Source organism: Hakea prostrata, chromosome 10 (genome assembly GCF_041222555.1).
Source record: "Hakea prostrata isolate BN-2017 chromosome 10, UWA_Hpros_2, whole genome shotgun sequence".
NCBI lineage: Eukaryota > Viridiplantae > Streptophyta > Magnoliopsida > Proteales > Proteaceae > Hakea > Hakea prostrata.
In genome coordinates, this window is record NC_142609.1 from 37,641,491 (window position 1) to 37,663,660 (window position 22,170).

Here is a 22,170-nt window from a genome sequence, read left to right on the forward strand (position 1 = left end):
AGCCATTCATCAGTTCTCTTCTTCTCCATCAACTTTGAACCTTAGTTGGGCAAATGAAATCTCGACCATTGAGAAACCAAGGAGCAGGTGATCTATCATTTCTAAAAGAAAATATAAATTTACGTCACTCAAGACTCAACGATGGGTTTCGTGACTTTCGTCAGCATTTTACATACGTGGCTTGGTCCTCTGACCGTCTGGTGCGATGTGTTACGTCAAAGAGGGAAAATTGAAGTTTAAAATCTTCTCTGCCCGCCAATCGCGGGTGTATGAAACAGAACCTGAAAAACGGAAAAAGCTAACTGTCAACGTCTCACGCGGTCCGCGGTGTCTTACCATCTTTGAACGCTACTCAACAAACGAAAGAAAAAAAAAACAGAATTGAAAGTCTAAAACCCTAACAAGAATCGAGATAATTTCTTGAAGAATTCAATCGGAACACGCAACAGCAACTTCAAACAAATTTGGATTTGAATCCAGTTTTAAATGCTTCACTTTAAATCTTCCATTCATTCTTCGAATGTAAGCAAGAAGCCTGAAACATTTCCCTTTTGTTCTCGCTCTCGTTCATGGTCTTCGAACAACTCAAGTCATGACGAAGAAGAAGCATCCGTACTCAATTCGCTATGTCTTCTTGTTGCTGTCGAAGCCTGTGTTCTATCTCTCGATTATGCTCTGTTTCATCGTGCTTCTAGGACTTTACTCACAATCGAGGCCACACTTCTCGATTGAACATGCTCTTAGATCTCGTAACTTGGACGAACGCTTCTCTGGAACTCCCAAGATTGCTTTCCTATTCCTTGCGCGAAGGGACCTTCCCCTTGATTTTATGTGGGAGATGTTCTTCCAGGTTTTTTTTTTCTTTTTCCAATTTTGTTCCAATCTTTGATGCTGAACAAGATACCGATTCGAGGCTTTAGATTCGCTAATTGTTAGAATTTCCAGAATGCAGATGCGAGGAACTTTTCAATTTATATTCATTCAGAGCCTGGATTCGTGTTTTATAAATCGACGACTGCATCACCTTTCTTTTACGGTCGACAGCTGAATGAGAGCGTAAAGGTAACTCAGAGAAATTTTTTATCTTATTAATGCTATGCTTATTTTGGTTGTAGGGAAATTAAATTGTTCTATTTCCCTGAAATTGAATTTGAGGCTCCTCCTCCAGGTAATGTGGGGAGAATCGAGTATGATTGAGGCAGAGAAGTTATTGCTCGGAGCAGCCCTTAAGGACCCTTCAAATCGGAGATTTATCCTCCTCTCAGATAGGTTGGTTTCTTCTATTAGACAAATGCTCATTAGATGTCAAGCTTATTATAATTTTACAACTGCACAGTGTTAGTTTTGTCCAGAATCCAGATTACGATTCTTAAGAGTACATGTTGGTTCTATCGAATTCAATCGTTTCACCAACTCCGGTGTCATTGAGGGTCCAGTAGACTAATTTGACGTCCTACATCATTATGAAATTGTAAATCAGTAGGTCTGTAAATCAGAAGTGAATTGGCTTCTATGTTTCCAGATTCCAGAGTAAGGTTTTAAAGGTTTTGAGATTAGCTAGAGGTCCCAACCTTGGCTTACCTTCTTAGATTCACAGAAAAGAGTCCAGGAATCAGGTGAAGCACAAAGCTGATGGGTCTTTCTAATTCAATGAGGAGAATTTTCGTCCTGGAGGAGATCAACCCATTCATTCACAACTCGGATTTTCTTGTTTTCTTAAAATATTGGAAAGTCATCTTGAAATATCCTTCTAGTCAGTCCAAAAGGAAACCTTATAATTCTGAGCTTGCCATTTGCTGCATTTGGTGAACTAGAATAGGCTGTGTATCGGAGATGCTTGTGAAGATTAAGGGCCAAGCTTCAAGAAGTTTTATAGTTAGGGGGTAACAACTAAAGTTGTAAATAAAGAGAAAATCAAGAGAGAACAGGAGTCACACCTCTTAGTTATTCAAAAAAGATGCTCCATGCATAACTAAAGGAAGAATCAAGGGAAGACACCTTCTTGATTATGGGGTGGAAAAGAAGTCAGTGTCTATAATAAGATCTACTTGAATTATGAGGTTCCAAGATACCTTTCTCCCCCTTTTGATTTTCTTTTCTAAATTGGATTTGTTGCTTCTTTTCTACAACTTGCTAGGAGGTTTGTTTCCTTCAATATTTGGGAAGTCAGCAGTTGGTAAATCAATTTGTGTGTGGGAACTTTAACCCCACCTTGAAAATGAAAGAGGGTGACTGGAACTACAAGCGCAATGTTTCTTGGTGAGTGGTTCTCTCCTATTTGTCTGGAGTTGGTCTGGGGTGCTTCTACACATGCATGTGCTTGTCAAGCTATGCTGGGCCAAGCCATAAGGAGGGGGGGGGGGATCAGGTCTTGGGGGTCGTAAAATCCTTCTTACTCTGGACTAGAATCTATATTCTGGTTTTTCTCTTTGCCTGTGTTGGATAGGACTTTTCAGGTGCCAACATTAGATGTCTTAAGTGTCAGCCAGAGAGTAAATTCTGGCAGGGTTTGTCAGAAACTCGTCTGATAATGCATCTCACTGATGTTTACAGCAGTAGCCAGCCTGTTGTAGGTGCCGGGAACAACTCTTCAAGTGTCTGCCATTGCCTTTTCAGTGCTGGTTACGGCTAATTTCTATGTGTACATTGTTGTGAGACAATTCCCCTGGAGCGAACATTTTCTTTTTCTTGTACAAATAGACAGCAGTTTTTTCCTCTATTAAGAAGAGATGAGAGGTTTCTTTTGTAACCTACTAAATGAAAATATTTCAAATAATAATGTTTTGGAAGACTGCAGTAATCATCAAGAAACCAAATCATAGATTATACAAACAGTTAAGGAGTAAGAGTGTTAAGTACCCAAATAGAGTGACTCAACAGTGGAAGAACAACACAAAGAAGTAATAATAATAACGATCTTGGATTAAATGCTGAAACAGAACATAGCCTACAACCAGCAGCAGGAATACCTACGGCTACCCAAGACCAATCGCCCTCTCCCTTATTTCCCTAATAACTCAAAAGCATACCAACTTACTCTACCTTCCCCCTACTAATAGTAAATACTTGCCTACAATATCCCTCCATAGAATCTCCCCAAATCTAATAGAATCATCCCAAATCTCCACTTATAAGGCAATCTGAATGCAATCTGATCTCAATCTGAATCGCAAGATCTCACAACCATTTCCTTCCCAATCTGAATGCAATCTGAATCTGGAGAATCTGAATCTGGAGATCTTTTCTTGATTGCGTGGATCCCCTTGCCACGCTTACGAGTGTAGACTCGTGACACAAGGGGCTTATCAATACTCCCCTCCAACAGTTTCACTTTGTCCTCAAGGTGAAAATTTGGAAATTGGTACTGCATCTCATTAAAGGTTTCCCAAGTATTTTCACAAGGAGGCAGACCTTTCCACCGAATCAGAACTTCCAGCACCCCGTGACTAGAGAAACGTGAAATACTGGATGGAGCAAGGTTTCGGGTGTGAGCTGCAACTCGCCGTTCCCCTGCAAACACAATGGAAGTGGCTGGGGAGTAATATGCTGCCCAAGTGCTTGCTTCAATTGTGAAACGTGAAATACTGGATGGATCCTTGAATCAGCAGGTAAACGTAGTCGATAGGCGGCTGGTCCCACTTGCTCAATGATCTGGTACGGCCCGTAGAAGCGATGGCTAAGTTTTTCATTTGGCCGTTTGGCAAGTTTTTGGAAACGATAAGGCTGGAGCTTAAGGAAAACCTCATCCCCCACTTGATAATGCACCTCCCTGCGCTTGGAATTTGCTGAAGCGCGCATCCGATCTTGGGCCACCCGTAGGTTTGATTTGAGGTCATCCAACACTCGATTCCGCTCTTGAAGGAACACATCAACCTCATCAACTTTAGAACGACCATCCTCCCAACGTAAAAGTGAAGGTGGGGCACGGCCGTACACAACCTGGAAAGGAGTCATTTTTGTGGTTGAATGAAATGTTGTGTTGTACCAATACTCTGCCTAGGGTAGCCAATTAATCCAATCCTTCGGTTGGCGAGCGTAGAAGCATCGTAGGTAAACCTCGAGGCTGCGATTTACCACCTCCGTTTGACCATCTGTTTGAGGATGGTAGGCACTACTGAACTTCAGATTGGTGCCAGCCAACTTGAAAAGCTCCATCCAAAAGTTACTAAGAAAAATGCGATCCCGATTAGAGACAATGGATCGAGGGAACCCATGCAAACGGATAACCTCCTTACTAAACAATGTAGCCAAATCCTTGGCGGAGTAAGGGTGTGAAAGAGCAAGGAAATGAGCGTACTTGGAAAGACGGTCAACTACGACAAGCATTGTATCTCCGCCCTTGGTTCGGGGTAACCCCTCAACAAAATCCATGCTGATATCTTCCCAAATGCGGTCCGGAATTGGGAGAGGTTGAAGGAGACCCGCGGGTTTCATGGCTTGATATTTACTGCTCGACAATCATCACAACTAGCCACAAAATCCCGGACAGCTGTTTTCATTCCCACCCAATATACTACCGCCGCCAAGCGTTTGTAGGTTCTTAAAAACCCTGAATGCCCCCCAATTGGTGTGGAATGATATTCGGATAGCAGCTTGGGAATCAGTGGTGATCCCTCTGGGATGACCAACCTATTCTTGTAAAGAAGAGTCCCATGAGTAAGCTGGAAGGTTGGTCTTGAGATCCCTTCAACAAAGCCTGAACAATCTTCCGGTAACGGTCCGAAGCTTGGACTTCCTCATCTAGCCCATCGCACTCTGGCCAAATTGCTGCTGATATAGAGAAGAGCTGTAGGTCGCCATCCGTTTGGCGCGAGAGGGCGTCAGCTGCTCTGTTCTCACTACCAAGTTGATAAAGAATTTCGAAATCAAATCCCAACAGCCTTCGAACCCATTTTTGTTGATCCGTCGCCACAATACGCTGTTCCAACAAATATTTTAGACTTCTTTGATCAGTCCGGACTTTGAAATGTCTCCCCATCAAGTAGTGTCGCCATTTCTGGATAGCCAGCATTATTGCCATTAATCCTTTTTAATATATGGACTTGGTCTGTGCGCGCGAAGATAACACCTGACTCCAGTAAGCAATTGGGTGCCCTTCTTGCATTAGAACCGCGCCTAACCCAAATCCGGAAGCATCAGTTTCTATGACAAACTCCTTTGTGAAATCAGGCATAACCAACACCGGAACTGTAGTCATGGCTGTCTTCAAGGCGGTAAACGCCTTTGCAGCTGCTTCGCTCCACTGGAAGGCCTCTTTCTTCAACAGGTTAGTGAGCGGGGCAGCAATCTTTCCATAATCCTTGACAAATCTGCGGTAGTATCCGGTTAACCCTAGAAATCCCCGTAGGGTCTTAAGGTTCTTTGGCTGGGGCCACTCCTCCATACTCTTGATTTTTTTGGGGTCTGCTGCGACTCCGTCTTTAGAGATAATGTGCCCTAAATACTCCAATGTAACAACTCCAAACATGCATTTTTTTTTGTTCACTACAAGGTTGTGTTGTGTGAGCAACTCAAAAGTAGTGCGTAAATGACCCTCATGCTCCCTCATTGTCCTGCTATACACCAGAATATCGTCAAAAAACACTAGAATATTTTTTCTTAAATGTTCACGAAATACCTCATTCATAAGTGATTGGAACGTGTATGGAGCATTCGAAAGCCCGAATGGCATTACGAGGAACTCATAATGCCCCATTATGGGTTCGAAAAGCTGTCTTTTCTTCATCTTCCTCTGGCCATTCTGATTTGATGATATCCGGATTTTAGATCAAGCTTGGTGAATATGGTGGCCCCTCCTAACTCATCCAACAACTCGTCGATTGCCGGAATAGGGAATTTGTCAGGAATGGTAAGTGTATTTAAGGCCCGATAATCCATGCAAAATCTCCATCCTCCATCTTTTTTCCGTACGAGCAAAATCGGACTAGAGTAGGGACTCACACTAGGCCGTATTATTCCTGCAACCAACATTTCTTGTACTAACCTCTCGATCTCGTTCTTCTGTGAGTGTGGGTAGCGATAAGGCCGGATGTTAGGCGGTGTACTCCCGTTGGCTAATCGTATCCTGTGGTCCTGTGATCTCCGAGGTGGCAACCCCGTGGGTTCGACAAATAGTTGTATGAACTCTTCTAACAGAAGCGAGACAGCCGCATTCGCTTGGCTTTCCTTATCGTCTTTCTCTGTGGTTTGAGGTTGTAGCCAGTATCCATCGCCACCTGCTCGTACAGATTGCAACACATTCTTCATTGTTGTCTCCAATCTCAATAAGGTTGTATCTCCACACAATTTTACCGGTCATCCTTGCCACTCAAAATTCATGGTTCGTGAACACCAATTGCTTCTCACCTCCCCCAATGTCTGTAGCCATTCGACACCTAGGATAGCATCAATACTACCCAAATGGAATGGGTAAAAGTTTTGTACAAAAATCTCACCGCCCATGTTGATCGGAAGATTTCGACACACTCTTGTCCCTCTATGAATCGTGCCATCTCCCAAAGCCACTTGAAAGTCCTTCTTGAGTACTTCCAGCCCTAACGGCTCCACAAGCTCCTGCGCAATGAAATTATGCGTCGCACCATAGTCAATCAATACTACGACGTCGTAGCCGTGGATCTGCCCCTTCAACTTTAACGTGTGTGGTGAGTCGATTCCTACCAGAGAGGTGTGGGAAAGCTCCGTTTCGATTACAGGGTCAATTTCGTCAACGCTGTTGCACCCATCGATCGTGTCTGCCAGTGCTGCGACATCTTGTTCATCATTATCGTGAAGTAGCAACAGCCGCAGTTGCTTCAGAGGACACCGATGACCTCTGGTATAAGGCGCATCGCATCGGAAGCAAACTCCCTTGTCCATTTTGTCCTTGATTTCGTCCTGAGAGAGCCACCTCGATCGTCCCACTGTTCTTGCCGTTGACGCTGTTGCAGATCGAGAGGAAGAAGATGATGGGTCGAGCTTTTGGGTTGGTCGAACCGGGGTGGTGCCTCCTTGGGTTGTTCCGGTTCCTTGGTTCAAGCTGGTTGCTTTGAAATTTGAGTTGGTTGGACCCAAGTTAACATATCGCTTGGCTGAGTTATGGGTTGTTGAAGTGGGCTGGGCCCAAGTGGATCTCTTATTAAGTTTTCCAGCCAAGTTCTTGGCCTCTACTACTTGGGCCAGATCCATTATTTGGCCCAACGTAGTGGGTCCAAATATCCTCACCTCAGTTCTCACATCCTCATTTAACCCTGCCAAAAACACGCCTTTCAACCATTCTTCTTCTACAGCGCCGGCAGCCGCTATAAGCGCCTCGAATCCGTCTCTGTAAGCTGCGAACGACCCATCTTGTTTGTGGGTGATCAACGCTTCTTGAGGGGTCTTCATTTGCGCCGAGCTAAAACGCTGGATCATCGCTTCTTTCAAACTCCTCCATGATATTAATGGTTGGTGCAACTCGCGAAAACGTATCCACCCTAACGCAACTCCTTCAAAGCACAAGGTTGTGGTACGAAGTTTTGCTCCATTGCTTAATTTGTGCAGGTCGAAATACCTTTCTGCCCGCGTGATCCATCCCATAGGATCGTCTCCCAGAAAAATTGGCATGTCAAGATGCCTAAGAAAAAATTCCTTTGATTTGTTGGTTTCACCCATTCGCTCACCGTGGTCTGGTATTTCTTCAGTCAACTCAGCTGTTAGGACATCAACCGATTTTCCTTTTGAGAACATGAGTCTCAATTCGTCTCTGAATTCGTCATTGGCCCTTTCCCCTTTTTCAATCTGATATGCTAAGGCTCCTACCTGACCTTGAAGCTCTTTAACAATGGTTTCCAAGTCCTCTACCCTCTGTTCCATTCTGCTTTTTACCATTACCCTTCCAGTCGTTTTGGCTCTGATACCAATTTGTTAAGTACCCAAATAGAGTGACTCAACAGTGGAAGAACAACACAAAGAAGTAATAATAATAACGATCTTGGATTAAATGCTGAAACAGAACATAGCCTACAACCAGCAGCAGGAATACCTACGGCTACCCAAGACCAATCGCCCTCTCCCTTATTTCCCTAATAACTCAAAAGCATACCAACTTACTCTACCTTCCCCCTACTAATAGTAAATACTTGCCTACAATATCCCTCCATAGAATCTCCCCAAATCTAATAGAATCATCCCAAATCTCCACTTATAAGGCAATCTGAATGCAATCTGATCTCAATCTGAATCGCAAGATCTCACAACCATTTCCTTCCCAATCTGAATGCAATCTGAATCTGGAGATCTTTTCTTGATTGCGTGGATCCCCTTGCCACGCTTACGAGTGTAGACTCGTGACACAAGGGGCTTATCAAAGAGACTTTGATGTAAAAGAAGCTTCAAGGAGAGTGAAAGTATGGAAGGGGTACAAGGGGTTGGAATAGAAATGTGGAAGAGCTTTGAATCTTTTGGTTTATCTTGGTGACATAGACTTGATTCGGGAGTCCCAACAAAGCAGCACACTTCCAAGATCTTCAATGAAATCAGTCCAAGAAATAGGTTTGAAGTAGGCTATAGAAGGGGTACTTTGGGTATTTCCATTGACAGGTTTTTGTGAAAACTTTAAGTGATTGGTATGCAGGTCATAAGATGATGTGGTGTGAAAATTGGCTAAATCTGACCGCTTGTTTGAGGGTCCTAAATTTTGCAGGAGTTTGAACTCTAATAGAACTGGTATGGTTAATGGGTCAAGAGACTTGGTTGGAGCTGTAATTTTTGTCCCAAGGGGGTGGTTGTGTGCGGGGAATAGAGATAGGGAGAAATGGTTCCTCCAAGTTTGAGTCAATTCCAATGGTTAGATAGGCACAAACTTGACTTGGAAATTTTGGTATCTAAGGGATTCTGAAAATAAATAGAAAAACCTCAAGCTTCAAGGGAAGGTGGGTTAAAACTAGGAAGGCTAAGGTAAGGAAGGATCATATTAGAGCTGGTTTGGGAGTAGCCTCGATATATGATAAGCTACGAGAAAGTTGATTGAGGTGGCACGGCCACGTTGAATAGAGGCCTTTAGATAATCTTGTATGGAGAAGCGATTTAATCCAAATCAAAGGAATTAGGAGAATTAGTGGCAGACCTAAGATGACCTTGAGAGACTTGGTGAGAAGGGATATGCATAGCTTAGGTCTTTCATAGTGAGGCCTCAAATAGAGCCAATTGGAAAGCAAGGAACCATGTAGCCGACCCCATTTAGTTTGGAAAAGCCAAAAAGGCTTGTTGTTGTTGGTTATATTGTTTTAATGGACAAACAAAAAAAAGGGATTATCAAGAAGTTTGAGTTATGGAGATCAACCTCGAAATCAAAAGGTTTTAAGATGAGTAGAACAAAAACGAAATGTGTGGCTCGTAATTTGGTTATGTTGGCATGACTATTGAGATGGTGAAAATCAATGAGAAAGAGATTCCATGGAGTGGCAATTTTAGGTATTTGGGCTCAATCGTAAATAAAGAAGGTAATATACATGATGTTTCATAGAGAATTAAAATTAGATGAATGAACTAGAGGGGTGTATCGGGTATAAAAAATTGTGATCATTGTGTACCTTTTTAAAGAAAAAATTTAGAGACTGTCATTTGACCACTTTTGGTGTTGGTGTGGAACATTGGGTGGTTAAGAAGCATCATATAGATAAACCAAATGTAATGAATATCTAGATGTTGAGAAGGATGGGTGGCAAAGCTAGGAAAGATATAGTAATGAATGATCATTTTAGAACTCATGCAGGAATAGGGGTGAAACATGGGTGGGTTAGGCCAGGTTTTTCCAAACCCAAGCCCAAACCTAGGACCCTTTAGCTCAGCCCAAGCCTATCCTATCCCTGACTCAGGGTTAAAAAGTCTCAACCCAGGCCCTAACCTACTGGGTTTAGCCCAGCCTAGGCCTGCTTAGATTGACCCTGATCGGGCTATACTGGTTTGGCCCTAATTGACCCTAAGTGAACCTGATTAACCTTGCATTAAAAAGAACAATAAAGGTACACCCTTTCATAATTTCAAGGTTTTGGAAACCTTAAAATAAAATGGTAATATTGAAAGGTTCACCAACCCAATGATTGAAATCAATACACCAGAATATGTTCAAAATGCCTACCCATAAGAGGAATTACATGTACTAATCATATTCAAAATAATTTTAAACATCTAGTGGTTCATACAGAGTTTTAAAACGTAATCAATATATCAAAGATAGAAGTTCCATGTCCTTAAGAAGATGCATTAGCCACTTCATTCACCATAAATCATTAATTAGGTCATGGTTAAAATCAGAGTAGAGTAGGGACGGGTTGGGCTGCTTTAAGGCCTCAACCCTAACCCAGCCCAGTCCTGATCCATGGTTTGATATATCAAACCTAACCCACCCTTAGGATTGTAAAAACCAGCCCAAACCCCATTGGAGCTCATGGTGGGCCAAGGTGGGTTTGGGTTGTCAAGGCCAAGTTGACACACCTATGTGGTAGTAGCTTTGATCCACAAGGCCTGGATAGTCCATAAAGGGATTTTAGATGAGGGACAAGAGCCAGGACAGATAAAATGATTCGGATTGGTGAGGAAAGACAAAGATTGCTAAAGCCTTGTATCAAGAATGACCTTGATCCGAGCTGAGCTGATTGGAAGGCAAGGATCCATGTAGTCAATCTCTTTTAGTTGGGATAAGGTTGAGTTGTTATTGTAAATGTGGGATGTGTTTCGCACTTTTAGAGATCATTTGAAGTGTCCTTACTTCCTTTCAAATTAACTTCATCTCTCTGTTTCTACTAAATTTTTAGTAGTCCTTGTATGCATTAAAGAATATGACTGAACTGCTATGTGATGTACGTAATAGTTAAAAGCTAAGTGAAAAGAAGAGAACACAAAACTCTGTGAATGCTACAGGATCCAACTTATTTGTGGTTTTGTCAAAACCAGTTTTTGGCCCTTTCCAGCATTTAGCTAGCTGCCAGTCCTCTGGGGATATCTGATTCCTAGGAAGAAATTCCCTCTACTTGACTAGGGTGTAGTAATGCAGTATTGTAGGGCATTGACCAATCATTTGCACTTTTTCTCACTGCTTTCTACACTATGGTCTTTGAGTTTGTGCATGCATATTTCTGGGTCAATCTTGAAATCAGGTTCTTATATTCTATTTGACCAATGAATTGTGCAGCTGTGTACCGTTGTACAACTTCAGCTACATATATAATTATGTAATGGCTTCACCACGGAGTTTCATTGACAGGTGAGCAGAGTTTCATGACCCTGATATGGTTTCTACTGATTTCTTTTCTCAATTTGATATCAATTACAAGAAAAAAAGTTGATTTTGTTTTGGGCCTGGCACCTCCCATCCTATCTGAGGATGTTATTCTTGTTCTTGTGAATGCATAAGAAAAGGAGGAATTTTTTTGTTTGGGGGGGGGGGGGGGGGGGGGTTTCATTGTTGAGAAAGCTGAATTTTATATTCATTTAATCTGAGTTACTTGTAGTTGCTTCTGTATTCTAGCTTCCATGACCATGATGACACAAAGGATGCTCGTTACAATCCAAACATGTCTCCTTTGATTCCAAAGGATAAATGGCGAAAAGGATCTCAGGTTCTTCTCATTCTTGTTTAGTTTATTCTTTTCTTCATTCATTTTAAAAGGCTCAGTAATTGACCAAAGTACTTGGTTCTGGCATAATCTGCTTAACTATTTTCACAACTTATGACGCTTTTCTCCTTCTTTTAACCTCTCCTTTTTATTATGTAATGAATGAAATTAATCTTCACTTTTGAGAAGATACAAGTTAGTTTTTAGTTTAATCATTATATAAGAAATTTAGAACTAACTTGTTCAGGTTGCTGACTCATCTAAATCTTTTGTAAAATTTTCTGTCTGTTTGCTAAACTTTTTCTTTTGTATTCAAAATGAAGTTACTGAATAAACTAGTGCTGTTAAGGGGTTGTTTGGTTGCAAGAAGATGCTCTCCTCTTAAAAATAAGACCAAGTCACAGGTATTGTTCATTGGAATTGTAAATGCTGCTTCATAGAAGCCCTTATTCTGGAAAATCTTTGCTGATAGCTGGCATCCACTGTCAATGGCACTTGTTGGCCTGAACTGCTTCTTTTTCTTCCAGTGAACCGATAACATTTATGTTCAATCAAGCATCAGAAGAAAATGTTATGTGTGTTCATTTCTGCTTAGAGTTCTACATTTTTTATAGTAACTGATGCTAATTATGCACTTATAATTTAAATAATTTTTGGCAATTTCAGTGGATTACATTAAATCGAAAAGATGCAAGGGTTGTGGTAGATGATGATGTTATCTTCCCAGTCTTCAAGAGATTCTGCAAGGTGAGCTGTGACTTGTGAGACAACTTAGCATCTCTAAACAAATTTTAACACACATTTAGTTGCACAATTTTTCCATTCCTCTGTCCTACTGGAGTATCAAGTTCACCTGGTTGATCTTTCCTTTTCCTCATGGTGTTAATTACTTTATTTGCATTGTTAGAGGGCAAAAGATTACCTTTACAACATTATGTTGCGGAAGCATTTTATCTGAGGCATTATAAGATAGAACCTGTTTCTTTCTTCTTGCTTGAAGAATAATGATCTTGTTCTTTTGGTTCTTACTTTGCAGCGACGACCACCCTTAGACACCAGGAAGGGAAAGCAGAATCTTGTATGTGATCTTCCTTCACTTATAAGTAAATGCAATTGGGTATTTGGGATAGAAACTTTCTTATATTCAAATTTAATGTTGTTACATGGCACCAAATCCACTTAACTTTGAAGCAAAATTTTTGGTCAAAGTTCTCTTGTTTCAGCTCAATTCCCCCTTATTCAGTGTGCTTTACATGATTACATTGTACTCAGGTTATTTGTAGTGCTTTAGAGTTTTATAGCCTAAATCTGTAATGGCTTGCACAACTGTGGGCTAAAGGGTACTCACAATTTTAGTATGCAAGGTTGGAGTGGCTTAAATTAATGGGGAAGTGCTTCATTCTGCTGGTGCTGACATTAAATGTAAAACTTAATCTTGTGGAAACTACAGAAGTGGATGAAAGGATTCTAAGAACTGCAGAAACTATTGATGCATTATAGAATCATTACATCTTGACAGGTGCTTCTGGAAATATTATAGAATAAGCTTTAATCCATGATGCAGTTTGGCTGCCTAAAAACATCCTCAAGATTAAGAGTCACACCCTATAGTAGCACCATTAGGGCTGCTACACCAGCACCAATATCATGGAATGGATGGTTAGGATAATTCCTTTTCCCTTTTGTTAGTCCATTAATTTATTAGTTATTTGGAGTAATTAGTCTAGTTTAGTATTCACGTGAACAATAATCCTAGTTCTATTGTGAGTTTTGAATCCTAGTTTTTGAGTGCTAGAGTGTGTTATGTGATTATGTTAGCCATAGTGCTTAGAAGTATATCTAACTTTAAAATGATGAGTCACAAATATGTCTAACTTTAAATTGATGAACAATTATGGTTTTGAGCGTACAACACCCTTTGTACTAGTGGTTTTTGTTCTTTATTTCCCCTCCATCAAGTTTTCATCTATCCCCAAGCTGCGAAGTTTGATCTCCTCTGAAGGCTCTTTCAAGTTGCTGAGGATTTTCTGCAGATCAAAGGTGTTCCTCATGCACTTGACCTGCTGTTTTCCAATCTACAAGAACTTGAGTTCTTTCCAACCCCAATTCTTCTTCCAATCCTTGAATTCTCCAAACCTTTACTCCCCGTTTTACGATTTTCATTTTGTACAAACCCTAGCCACAAAAAAAACCTCCACAGCCTTATTTCACCATTGGACTGCTTTCACTCCATTTGTCTGGCTGCCCCATCCAACCATCAAAAACACTAAAGCTCTCTTGGGCATAACTTATATTTATGTTTATCACTTATTTATGAATAATAATCATGATAATAGGTTATGAGTGTTATACAATTTTCATTTGGTTACTACTAGACATAATATATTATATAACAAGAAATAGGTTTGGATCATTCGCTGAATAATATATTATGTATCATCAGGTTGGCTTTTGTCTACCTTGTAAAATATTATGAACTCTAGTTTTGGTTTTGGTTCATTTTTATTGGTTTGGGCTGTTTTTAATGCCCCTAAAACATTGTTAAAATGGAGATGGGAACAATGTGGAGGTTGGAGAGTGAGAAAAACAAGGTTTTGTTCTAATTTTTGGTAACTTAAGTAGTAATTTTGCACATGTTCATTTATTGTAATAATTAACAGTTTATGGTGATAATCATAAACAGCTCTTGACCCATTTATTATTTACATTTAAAACAATTTATTTTAATGAGGTAAATGGGTCATAAATCATACCAAAGTCATCAATTTATGTTTATATACCAAATATTCATAAATTTAAACTGTACCAGAGTCCAAAGAGAGCATAAGTTCCCTATTTCATCCTAAAGTTTCAAATTCAAGTAAGCTGCTGCTTGAAAAACCTGCATCTATTCTTCTTTGCTTCTAGAAGTTCACATACAAGGTGGTTTCACAAGAACTCTTGTATTCCAATTTAACCATTGAAACCTGCTGAAACAAAGGGGAGACCTTATCCAGATTTCGCACCCATTCCACAGTCAATTGCTTGAAGTTATCCTTTTAGCATTCAGTCCTATTTCTATTACATCCATAGATCCAGATTTAAATACCTGATTTAGTTGTAATTTCCAACACATATTCTACCCTGTATGAACTTGACTGAGCTGTCTGAGCCTAACGATCAAAACGTAACTCTGATCCATCCCTAGCCCTCAAGTGAATAGTACACCCAATTCTGAATTACCCGAGCTTACCAGTTCATCCTACATCCTAGATATTGGTGCCTAGTTAGTCTCTTAGCAATTTAGGACCATATTCCATTCCTAGGGATCATTAGATCAGAAAAATAACTATTTATAATTATTTAAATAGATAAGGAGCAAGTGGAATCTGAGATACATTGAAACAATAGATATTCCTCAATAAAAAAGTTCACACATAATCCATATGTGGGTTCCTTTGCATGCCAAGAAACAAAAAGGGGACAGCAACAATTTTTCCATTCCCTCTCTACTAAGTAGTCAGAGGGAACCAGTACGTCAAAAGTAATTTGTGAATTGTAGAATACCCAGGAAATGCATAAATCCAAATCACAAATGATGCGTGATAGGAATTCGGGATAAAGACACCTTGTATATAGTCATAAAACATCTCTCATAAGTGATCTATGCTTAGATTCATTGGATTAGAGAAATAAGCATTTATAGAGTCATTATCAAGCAGAATAAGCTACTTCTTGTGGGTGAAAAGCAGAATAAGCCATTGCTTGTGTTAGAAATATTTAATCAATTTCTACAAAAAAAATAAAAAAAAGGTTTAATCAATGGAGCTTCTTCAGGAATACCAAGGAATATTGTACCAAACTTGTCAACATGCAAAATTAGGAGGAAGAGAATTTAAAAAACCAAAATTCTTCATCTGCAGTCCAAAGGACTTCTTCTCATTGGTTACATGCAACATTAAGGCCTTCTGTTTTCCACCATTTGTAATGTGCCTTCTCCATTCCACTCATGGGAAAAGCTTGTTCCTCATAGTTATATAATAGGGTTGATTCAGTTTCTATAACTAGAACTAATATGTTGATCCTTGTCCTTTGTTTAATTGTAGTATTTCTTCTTTATTATTTCTTGTTTTTTGGATGAACAACTAATTGTGGTATTTCTTATCTAATTATATGGATATTTATGCTTAATATGTTTTATCAATTGCAGAAATTGCAGGAACAGCATAACTGTATCCCAGACGAACATTATGTTCAGACATTGCTATCAGTAAGCATAAAATACCCTTTTGAAGCTTTTTAGTCAGATTTTGATGGTTCTCTGAGGTACTTCATTACTTAGTTAAGGAGTTGGGTGGGGAAGGTGCAAACCAGGTTAGACTGGAATTGCCCTCTTGTTTGGATCAGTTAAGAGTGAATGAGAAACCCCTTGAGCTAAAGCTGGAACCAAACAACCATAATCACTTGCAGTGCCTCAAGAGAAGTTGATGAAGAAGAGTAGAGTTCAATTGGGAATTCAATTTTGATATGTTAAAAACTGTATTTAGATGGAACTGACTCCCTTTTCAATTTAATAACATTTTTTGGTTTTAAAATAGGCTGCATAATTTCCCTATTCGAACATATTTATTTGATGATCTGTTCGAAACAGTGGCCAGGAAAACATCCTTAGGATATTTTTGTAGGTGCATGCATTTATGTGTAAGTTTTTTCACCCAATATTTTAAGTAAATCCCTCCTGAGGTGCTTTTCCTGCAACTTGGTTTTGTATGGGAATATAAAAAGGTTTTCATAGAGGACAAGCAAAAGACTTTTGTAAAATAGAAGCTGATATGGTGGCACAGTAATGCTGCATGTTTTGTAAGTTAGCCTAGATCCCTTTGGCCCACAGCCTCTACCATTGCGCCTTCTCCTGTTATCTGCGTAAGAATTTTGAAAATTGATAGTTATTTTTTGTGTGTCTGTAACTATGGGACTGCCTGGTCACATGCCCCTATTCCCAAACACAGAGTTGAATAAATGAACACCCTGCCTCCATGCTGGATGCCTAACTGTGTGTTCCTATAGACCCCCACGCTGGCCAGTGGGAAGGAAACTGTATGCCACACCAATGATTGTTTTTAGAAACACATGATTCATGTCAGACCCAAATATTCAGGGCAGGTGAGAATAAAAGAATAGATTTCATGTGAGGGAAATTGCAATCTCACAGCAGGGGAAATTTTCTTCCATTTAAACCTAATGTATATTTTATTTTTCTCTAGTAGGTTATTGTATTGATATTTTAAATAAAGAGCACAAGATCTCTGTCTGGTTATATAATGCCTACACTAGATGAGGGGCTAATAGGAGCTCGTGTGAGAGCATTCGTTTTACTTTGTGGGTTGCTGATCAAATAACTTCGCATGGTCCTGTGTCTCAGTGTGGGAACCACACGACTGGTTAACATACTTTTCCCATAAGAAAATGGAATGATTCTAAGCTGCAAAGTATTGTGGAATCTTCAAATTCAACACTATTTGTGGATCACTGATTAGACTACTTTTTATTGCATGTTAGATGAGTGAGCTTGAAGGTGAAGTTGAAAGGAGAACATTAACCTACAGCCTCTGGAACCACTCTACCACTAAAATGGAAGGAAGTGGTTGGCATCCTATGACTTTTCACTATGAGAATGCAGGGATTCAACAAATAAAGAAAATAAGGGTCAGTTACCTTGCCTTCTTTCTGAGTCACCTTGATGCTTCATTACCTCACTTAATAGACTAAACCATGTTGTATGATTGTGGTTGTATATATTCTCTCAGTTATCTCTTTTGTGCTTATCTTATCATGATTTTGTGGTTGTGGTTGTGGTTGTAGGAAGGGATTTTATAGTGCTCCTCCACACCCTGAACCAATATATAGATTGTTCTTTTAATAAATGTGACCTTCCTCTTAAAAGATAGGCTGAAAATAACACTATCTGCACTGTTTGAGGGAATCATTTGTGGTTGGCTTGGATGTCAAACGATGTTAATTTCAAACAACATCAACATGGAAACCTTTCTAGTCCATGCCAGAGTTTATAAATAACTCCGACACTTTTCTTTCCACCGGTTAAGTTGTACTTCATTTAAACCTAATTGCTTAAATTTTTTGGGTATTAATTTCTTAGTTCACTCTTTGACTAGTATCTAAAATGTTGGTGTTTTCTCTGATTCAATTGTTGGTCTCTTCTTGTTTTTTTTAAATTTCTACACTAATTTTTATAATTTCAAATTCAACCAGATGGAGCCTTGTGTTCCTTCTGTTTTTTCAGTTGCCCTAATGGAAGGAGTGCCCCTTATTGAACTTGGAGGCCCTTGAGATTTGGTGTTTTTTGTTTTTTTTCTTTTTGGGGGGGGGGGGGGGGGGGGTTGAATAAATTATCATTACCAAAAACTGCAAAGGGGAAAGAGAGAACGAAGAATATACAACAACAAAAAGGAAGAAGAAAAAGCAGCGGGGGTAGAGGGAAAGGAAACAGTCATCTGTTAGAGGACTGAAGGGAATAGCCAAAACCCCCGGTAACAACAATGATCTGTTCCTTGGGGTGTGTCCTATCACTACTTTATATAAAATTTAGATACTGCCTAGCCAGAGTATCTCCCTTCTTCCCTGGCTTGTAGAGAGATTTCTTCCTTGTTCAAAATGTATTTCTTTCATTTATTTGTGTTATGTTCCCTGTTTCTTCAATGCTTTCACTTTTGTTATGCTGACATTTCATGGTTTTTAGGTGATTTACAAATGTTCTTTCTTTTGCTTCTCTTTGACAATACATTTTCATGTTTTCCAATGTTGCAGGAAATCTGTCATATATACATTCCGACTGAGTACAGAACAGAATGGTGTCGTATCAATTCTACATTTGTCCCTTGCTTCCTATTTGCAAGGAAGTTTACACCTAGTGCTGCCATGCATCTTTTGACTCAAGGAGTGTTGGGTTCCTTAGAAGCTACTGCAATGGAAAACATATCCATGTAATTTTTCTCATTGCACTAATAATCATCTTTTAACAAATAGGCCTGACCATCTCCTTACTTTGTAGAATATAGCAGTATCTAGTGAGGCATTTATCAGAGGCTTAGAGGATATTTTACATTACATAATGCATACAGAACAGTTTTTGACACTGCCATCAGAAATATGCAAGGTGGCAGTGACTGTTCGAGCTTTGCCTGTACACTCTACGAACAATGTAAAAGAAATAAAAAGGCTAGAATCATTGAAATAGTCAAGTCATTTGTGGGCTGAACTGAACTTGATATGAAATAGTAAATATAGCTAAAACATATCGTACAAATTTTCCAATCCTTTGTTGTCTGTAATTATTATTCTAATGGATTATGTGAAATAATGGAAAATGATTAAACTCCCACTGGGAATTGGAGTTCCACCCGGTGATTTCCTCATTTTTTCTGTTCATCTTGTCAGGGACGAAAAACCATCTAAGTGAAGTGTGAAGGATGAACCACTTTAAGAATCTACCCCAAAAAGTAACTATTTCTCATTGAATTAAGTGATTTTTTCCTTTTCTCATTTTTATTTTGCTGGGAACAAAAGGTGGTTTTCTATTAATTGACAATGCAAGTTCTGTTTTGGCACTCAAATTTTGAACAAGAGATGTTTTTTATTGAAAATATAATCCAAGACTATTGTCGTCTCTATGATTCAGAGGAGAGAGCCTGTTTGAATAATACATCAAGAGATTCACAGCAGAGAACATGATATATAAGTCAATAGCTTAAAACCATACAATTTAGGTTTACATTAAAGAATAAAGGAAAAGCATTGAGGTGGAAGCCTTCTTTATTAGATTTAGAAAAATCTTGACTGTCTTGGGAGTAAACGGATAGTTTTTTGTTGTTTTTATGATGTTGCTTACCTCCTCAAGGTGTTGAGTTGGGATAAAATCCTGATGCACTCCAAGGATTTATGTTTATTGTTAGGTTAACTGTTTCTAGGCTTTATGATTTGAATAATTCTTTAATGAATTTTACGATAAGAGTGGGGTTTGGAATGAATCGCTCCCATAATGGTTTACCCCAATGTTTCAAAAGTCATTTGAAATTTGATCACCATGCTTATTTTCTTTTTGTGATTCAAAGAAAACTCAATAAAACAATAATGGACTAAAAGTTTTGAACAATGAATAATAAAACAAATATCATGCATACCATATGATATATTTGCTCATAGTAAATTCATGTGTTTTAATATTTTCCCCCTTCGTTAAACTACACACGTCTTTCCTGCTTTCCATAGCCACTTAGAAACAAGCAAATATGTTATCAAAGTATTTACAGTCTTGGTAAAACTGTCTGTGTTTAATAAAGTTGTTAATTGAGTACTGAATGGTTATTTGGTATGATATGTTATAATATCGAATAAATTTATCTTATACCATTATTGTGCCAAAACAAGTACATCATACCATTATTATGTCATTATTTATTCGTTACAAAACGGTTGTAGTATTTGATACAGTATCGGTGTTATATGGTTCATCTATATCATGTTGTTCATACTATTATGGTCCCATGCCATTTATCAAATGATATAACAATGTCATATTAATATTGTACCATATTTATTCGGTACGGTATGGCATAGTTTTGGTTTCAGTAAGTGGCACACTTATGAATTACACCCATATTGTTTGGTTTGTTCATGGAAGCTTTCATGGATTAACCATCTAATATTATACTATGAATGATTTGTGGTAGACCTCTCTACATTCCATTGTAACATGAATTTGTGAGAACAAAGTATCAAGTGATAAGTTTTAAGACTACAAACCATGCTCAGAGAGGCGGAAACTGACCAAGTGAAGCTAATCACGAAATTTAGCATCTAAGTCCAAATTATCAACACATGCTAAGCTCAACGTACGCTTTCAAATAGCAAATCAAACCCTCACGCAAAACAGTCCAAGTAAACCCAATGGACATCTTAGCATAGTATTTCAAGTGTTTCTATGATTCCAAGAAAAATGGAGAACATTTCTGATATTCCCATTACATCATTTCCTAACTAAACCACATAATCTGTTAAGAAAATTGGATGTTGTTTCTTTGAAACATACTTACATGATTCCACCTCCACATGAACTCTCAGGTGTCACTGACTCACTGTAGTCATATCAAATACCTATACATTGGAACACTAAAGAAGAGTATTAAGTCATTCATTTCTTTTGCTCATCACCTTCTGCATGGATGAAGACTAATTGCATACTGAGTACCTTTTGCTGTTGCATAGGCTATAAACATTTCTTTTCAACCTCAATAGTTAGACTGAATCTTCCCTTTTTCTATGACCAACACAATAACATATCAATGTGTGAGGGTGAACCTTCATTTCGGCATTCAAATAGCATCAGCATAACCAGCCAAGCACAACTCCCTTGTACCAACTAGGATCCTTGGGGTCCACCGTTAGCTTATATTATTTCTACAACGACACATCAAATTGGTGTTCAGTAGCAAACAAAACAGAACTATAGCTTTTGATGGTAAATCTAAAAATAAATTACAAAAACAAATAAACTTTCCAGTTTCAAGATCATAATCAAAGATGGGAAAATAAATCAAATGAGAGAAAATCCAACTTTATCTAACCAAATGCCTTGAAATGGATACTTATCTAAAGAGCTGAGTAATCTCAAAAATACAAATTAATCAAATAAGTCTTTAGTAGTCCAAATTAATGAAGTCAATTTCCAATCAACATGCCATTGGTCAAATTTAGCTTAAGAAAGTTGATATCTCTATTATTGATAGATTACATATTTACATGGGAAACATTTTTGTTAATGTATACTTGTTAGCTTGATGACATGTTCGAAAATTATAACTCTTCAACAAGTATAAGAAATGAAAGGTTATTTTGGAAAAGAAGTAATCTATTGTGCATGATTATCACAAATATATACTTATTAAAATAATTTCTTATATAATGATTTTCTCCAACATCTTAGCATTATCCTTTTAGCTTCTTCATCATAGTTTTTTATATCATCTCATGGTGACTAAAGAAAACTTAAGAAAAACAACAGTGGACTTCAACATTTGAGGGCAATGAATAACCAAGGAAATATCATGCATATGATATGATGATTTTGTATATGATTCTTTTTTTTTGGTAACTATTTTATATGAATTTGCACATAATAATAGATGCAAGTCCATTATTTATTTATTTTCTTCATGTTGGCCATTTAAATTGGGCTAAAATTTTTGACTGTCCACTTAATTGGCAAAAGTTACATACTGCCCACACAAATCATTTTCAAAAAATTACTTAAAATGACCATTTTGCCTATGGGGTGAAGGGAACTATATAAGTTTTTTTTATTTTATCAAATGTCCCTTAACTTTTAGATTTACACAAAAATAAAATAATAAAATAAAATCCCTGGCCAAAAAAAATCTACCACCTTGCTTTTTCCAATCTTCTTTGTGTTTCAGCTGCTTGAATTGGAAGTAAAGGAAACTCTATTCGTTGCTTCATTTCGGTTCTCTCGTGTAAGGGCCACGACTGACTGCGTCAAAAGCGATGCTTTTGGGACCTTGGACCTGGTTCAAGAACCTAATCT

The 22,170-nt window shown here is 38.6% G+C and overlaps 1 protein-coding gene across 1 annotated transcript; it reads left to right on the plus strand.

Annotated features, from left to right (window-relative positions):
- The first annotated feature begins 368 nt into the window (after positions 1 to 368).
- On the plus strand, positions 369 to 18,936 carry LOC149002761 (glycosyltransferase BC10-like). The gene is made up of 10 exons (XM_089137453.1): positions 369 to 850; positions 946 to 1,062; positions 1,169 to 1,269; positions 11,150 to 11,221; positions 11,486 to 11,576; positions 12,240 to 12,320; positions 12,610 to 12,651; positions 15,763 to 15,822; positions 17,112 to 17,258; positions 18,378 to 18,936. Exons 1-10 carry the CDS (start codon positions 593 to 595, stop codon positions 18,555 to 18,557), a joined length of 1,149 nt encoding a protein of 382 aa, XP_088993579.1. The 5' UTR covers positions 369 to 592; the 3' UTR covers positions 18,558 to 18,936.
- The last annotated feature ends 3,234 nt before the right edge of the window (positions 18,937 to 22,170 follow it).

Coding starts and splice junctions, on each gene's coding strand:
- LOC149002761 (XM_089137453.1), top strand. CDS start 593: ATGACGAAGAAGAAGCATCCGTACTCAATTCGCTATGTCTTCTTGTTG. Junction 1,063..1,168: donor AGCTGAATGAGAGCGTAAAG/GTAACTCAGAGA, acceptor CTCCTCCTCCAG/GTAATGTGGGGAGAATCGAG. Junction 11,577..12,239: donor AATGGCGAAAAGGATCTCAG/GTTCTTCTCATT, acceptor TGGCAATTTCAG/TGGATTACATTAAATCGAAA.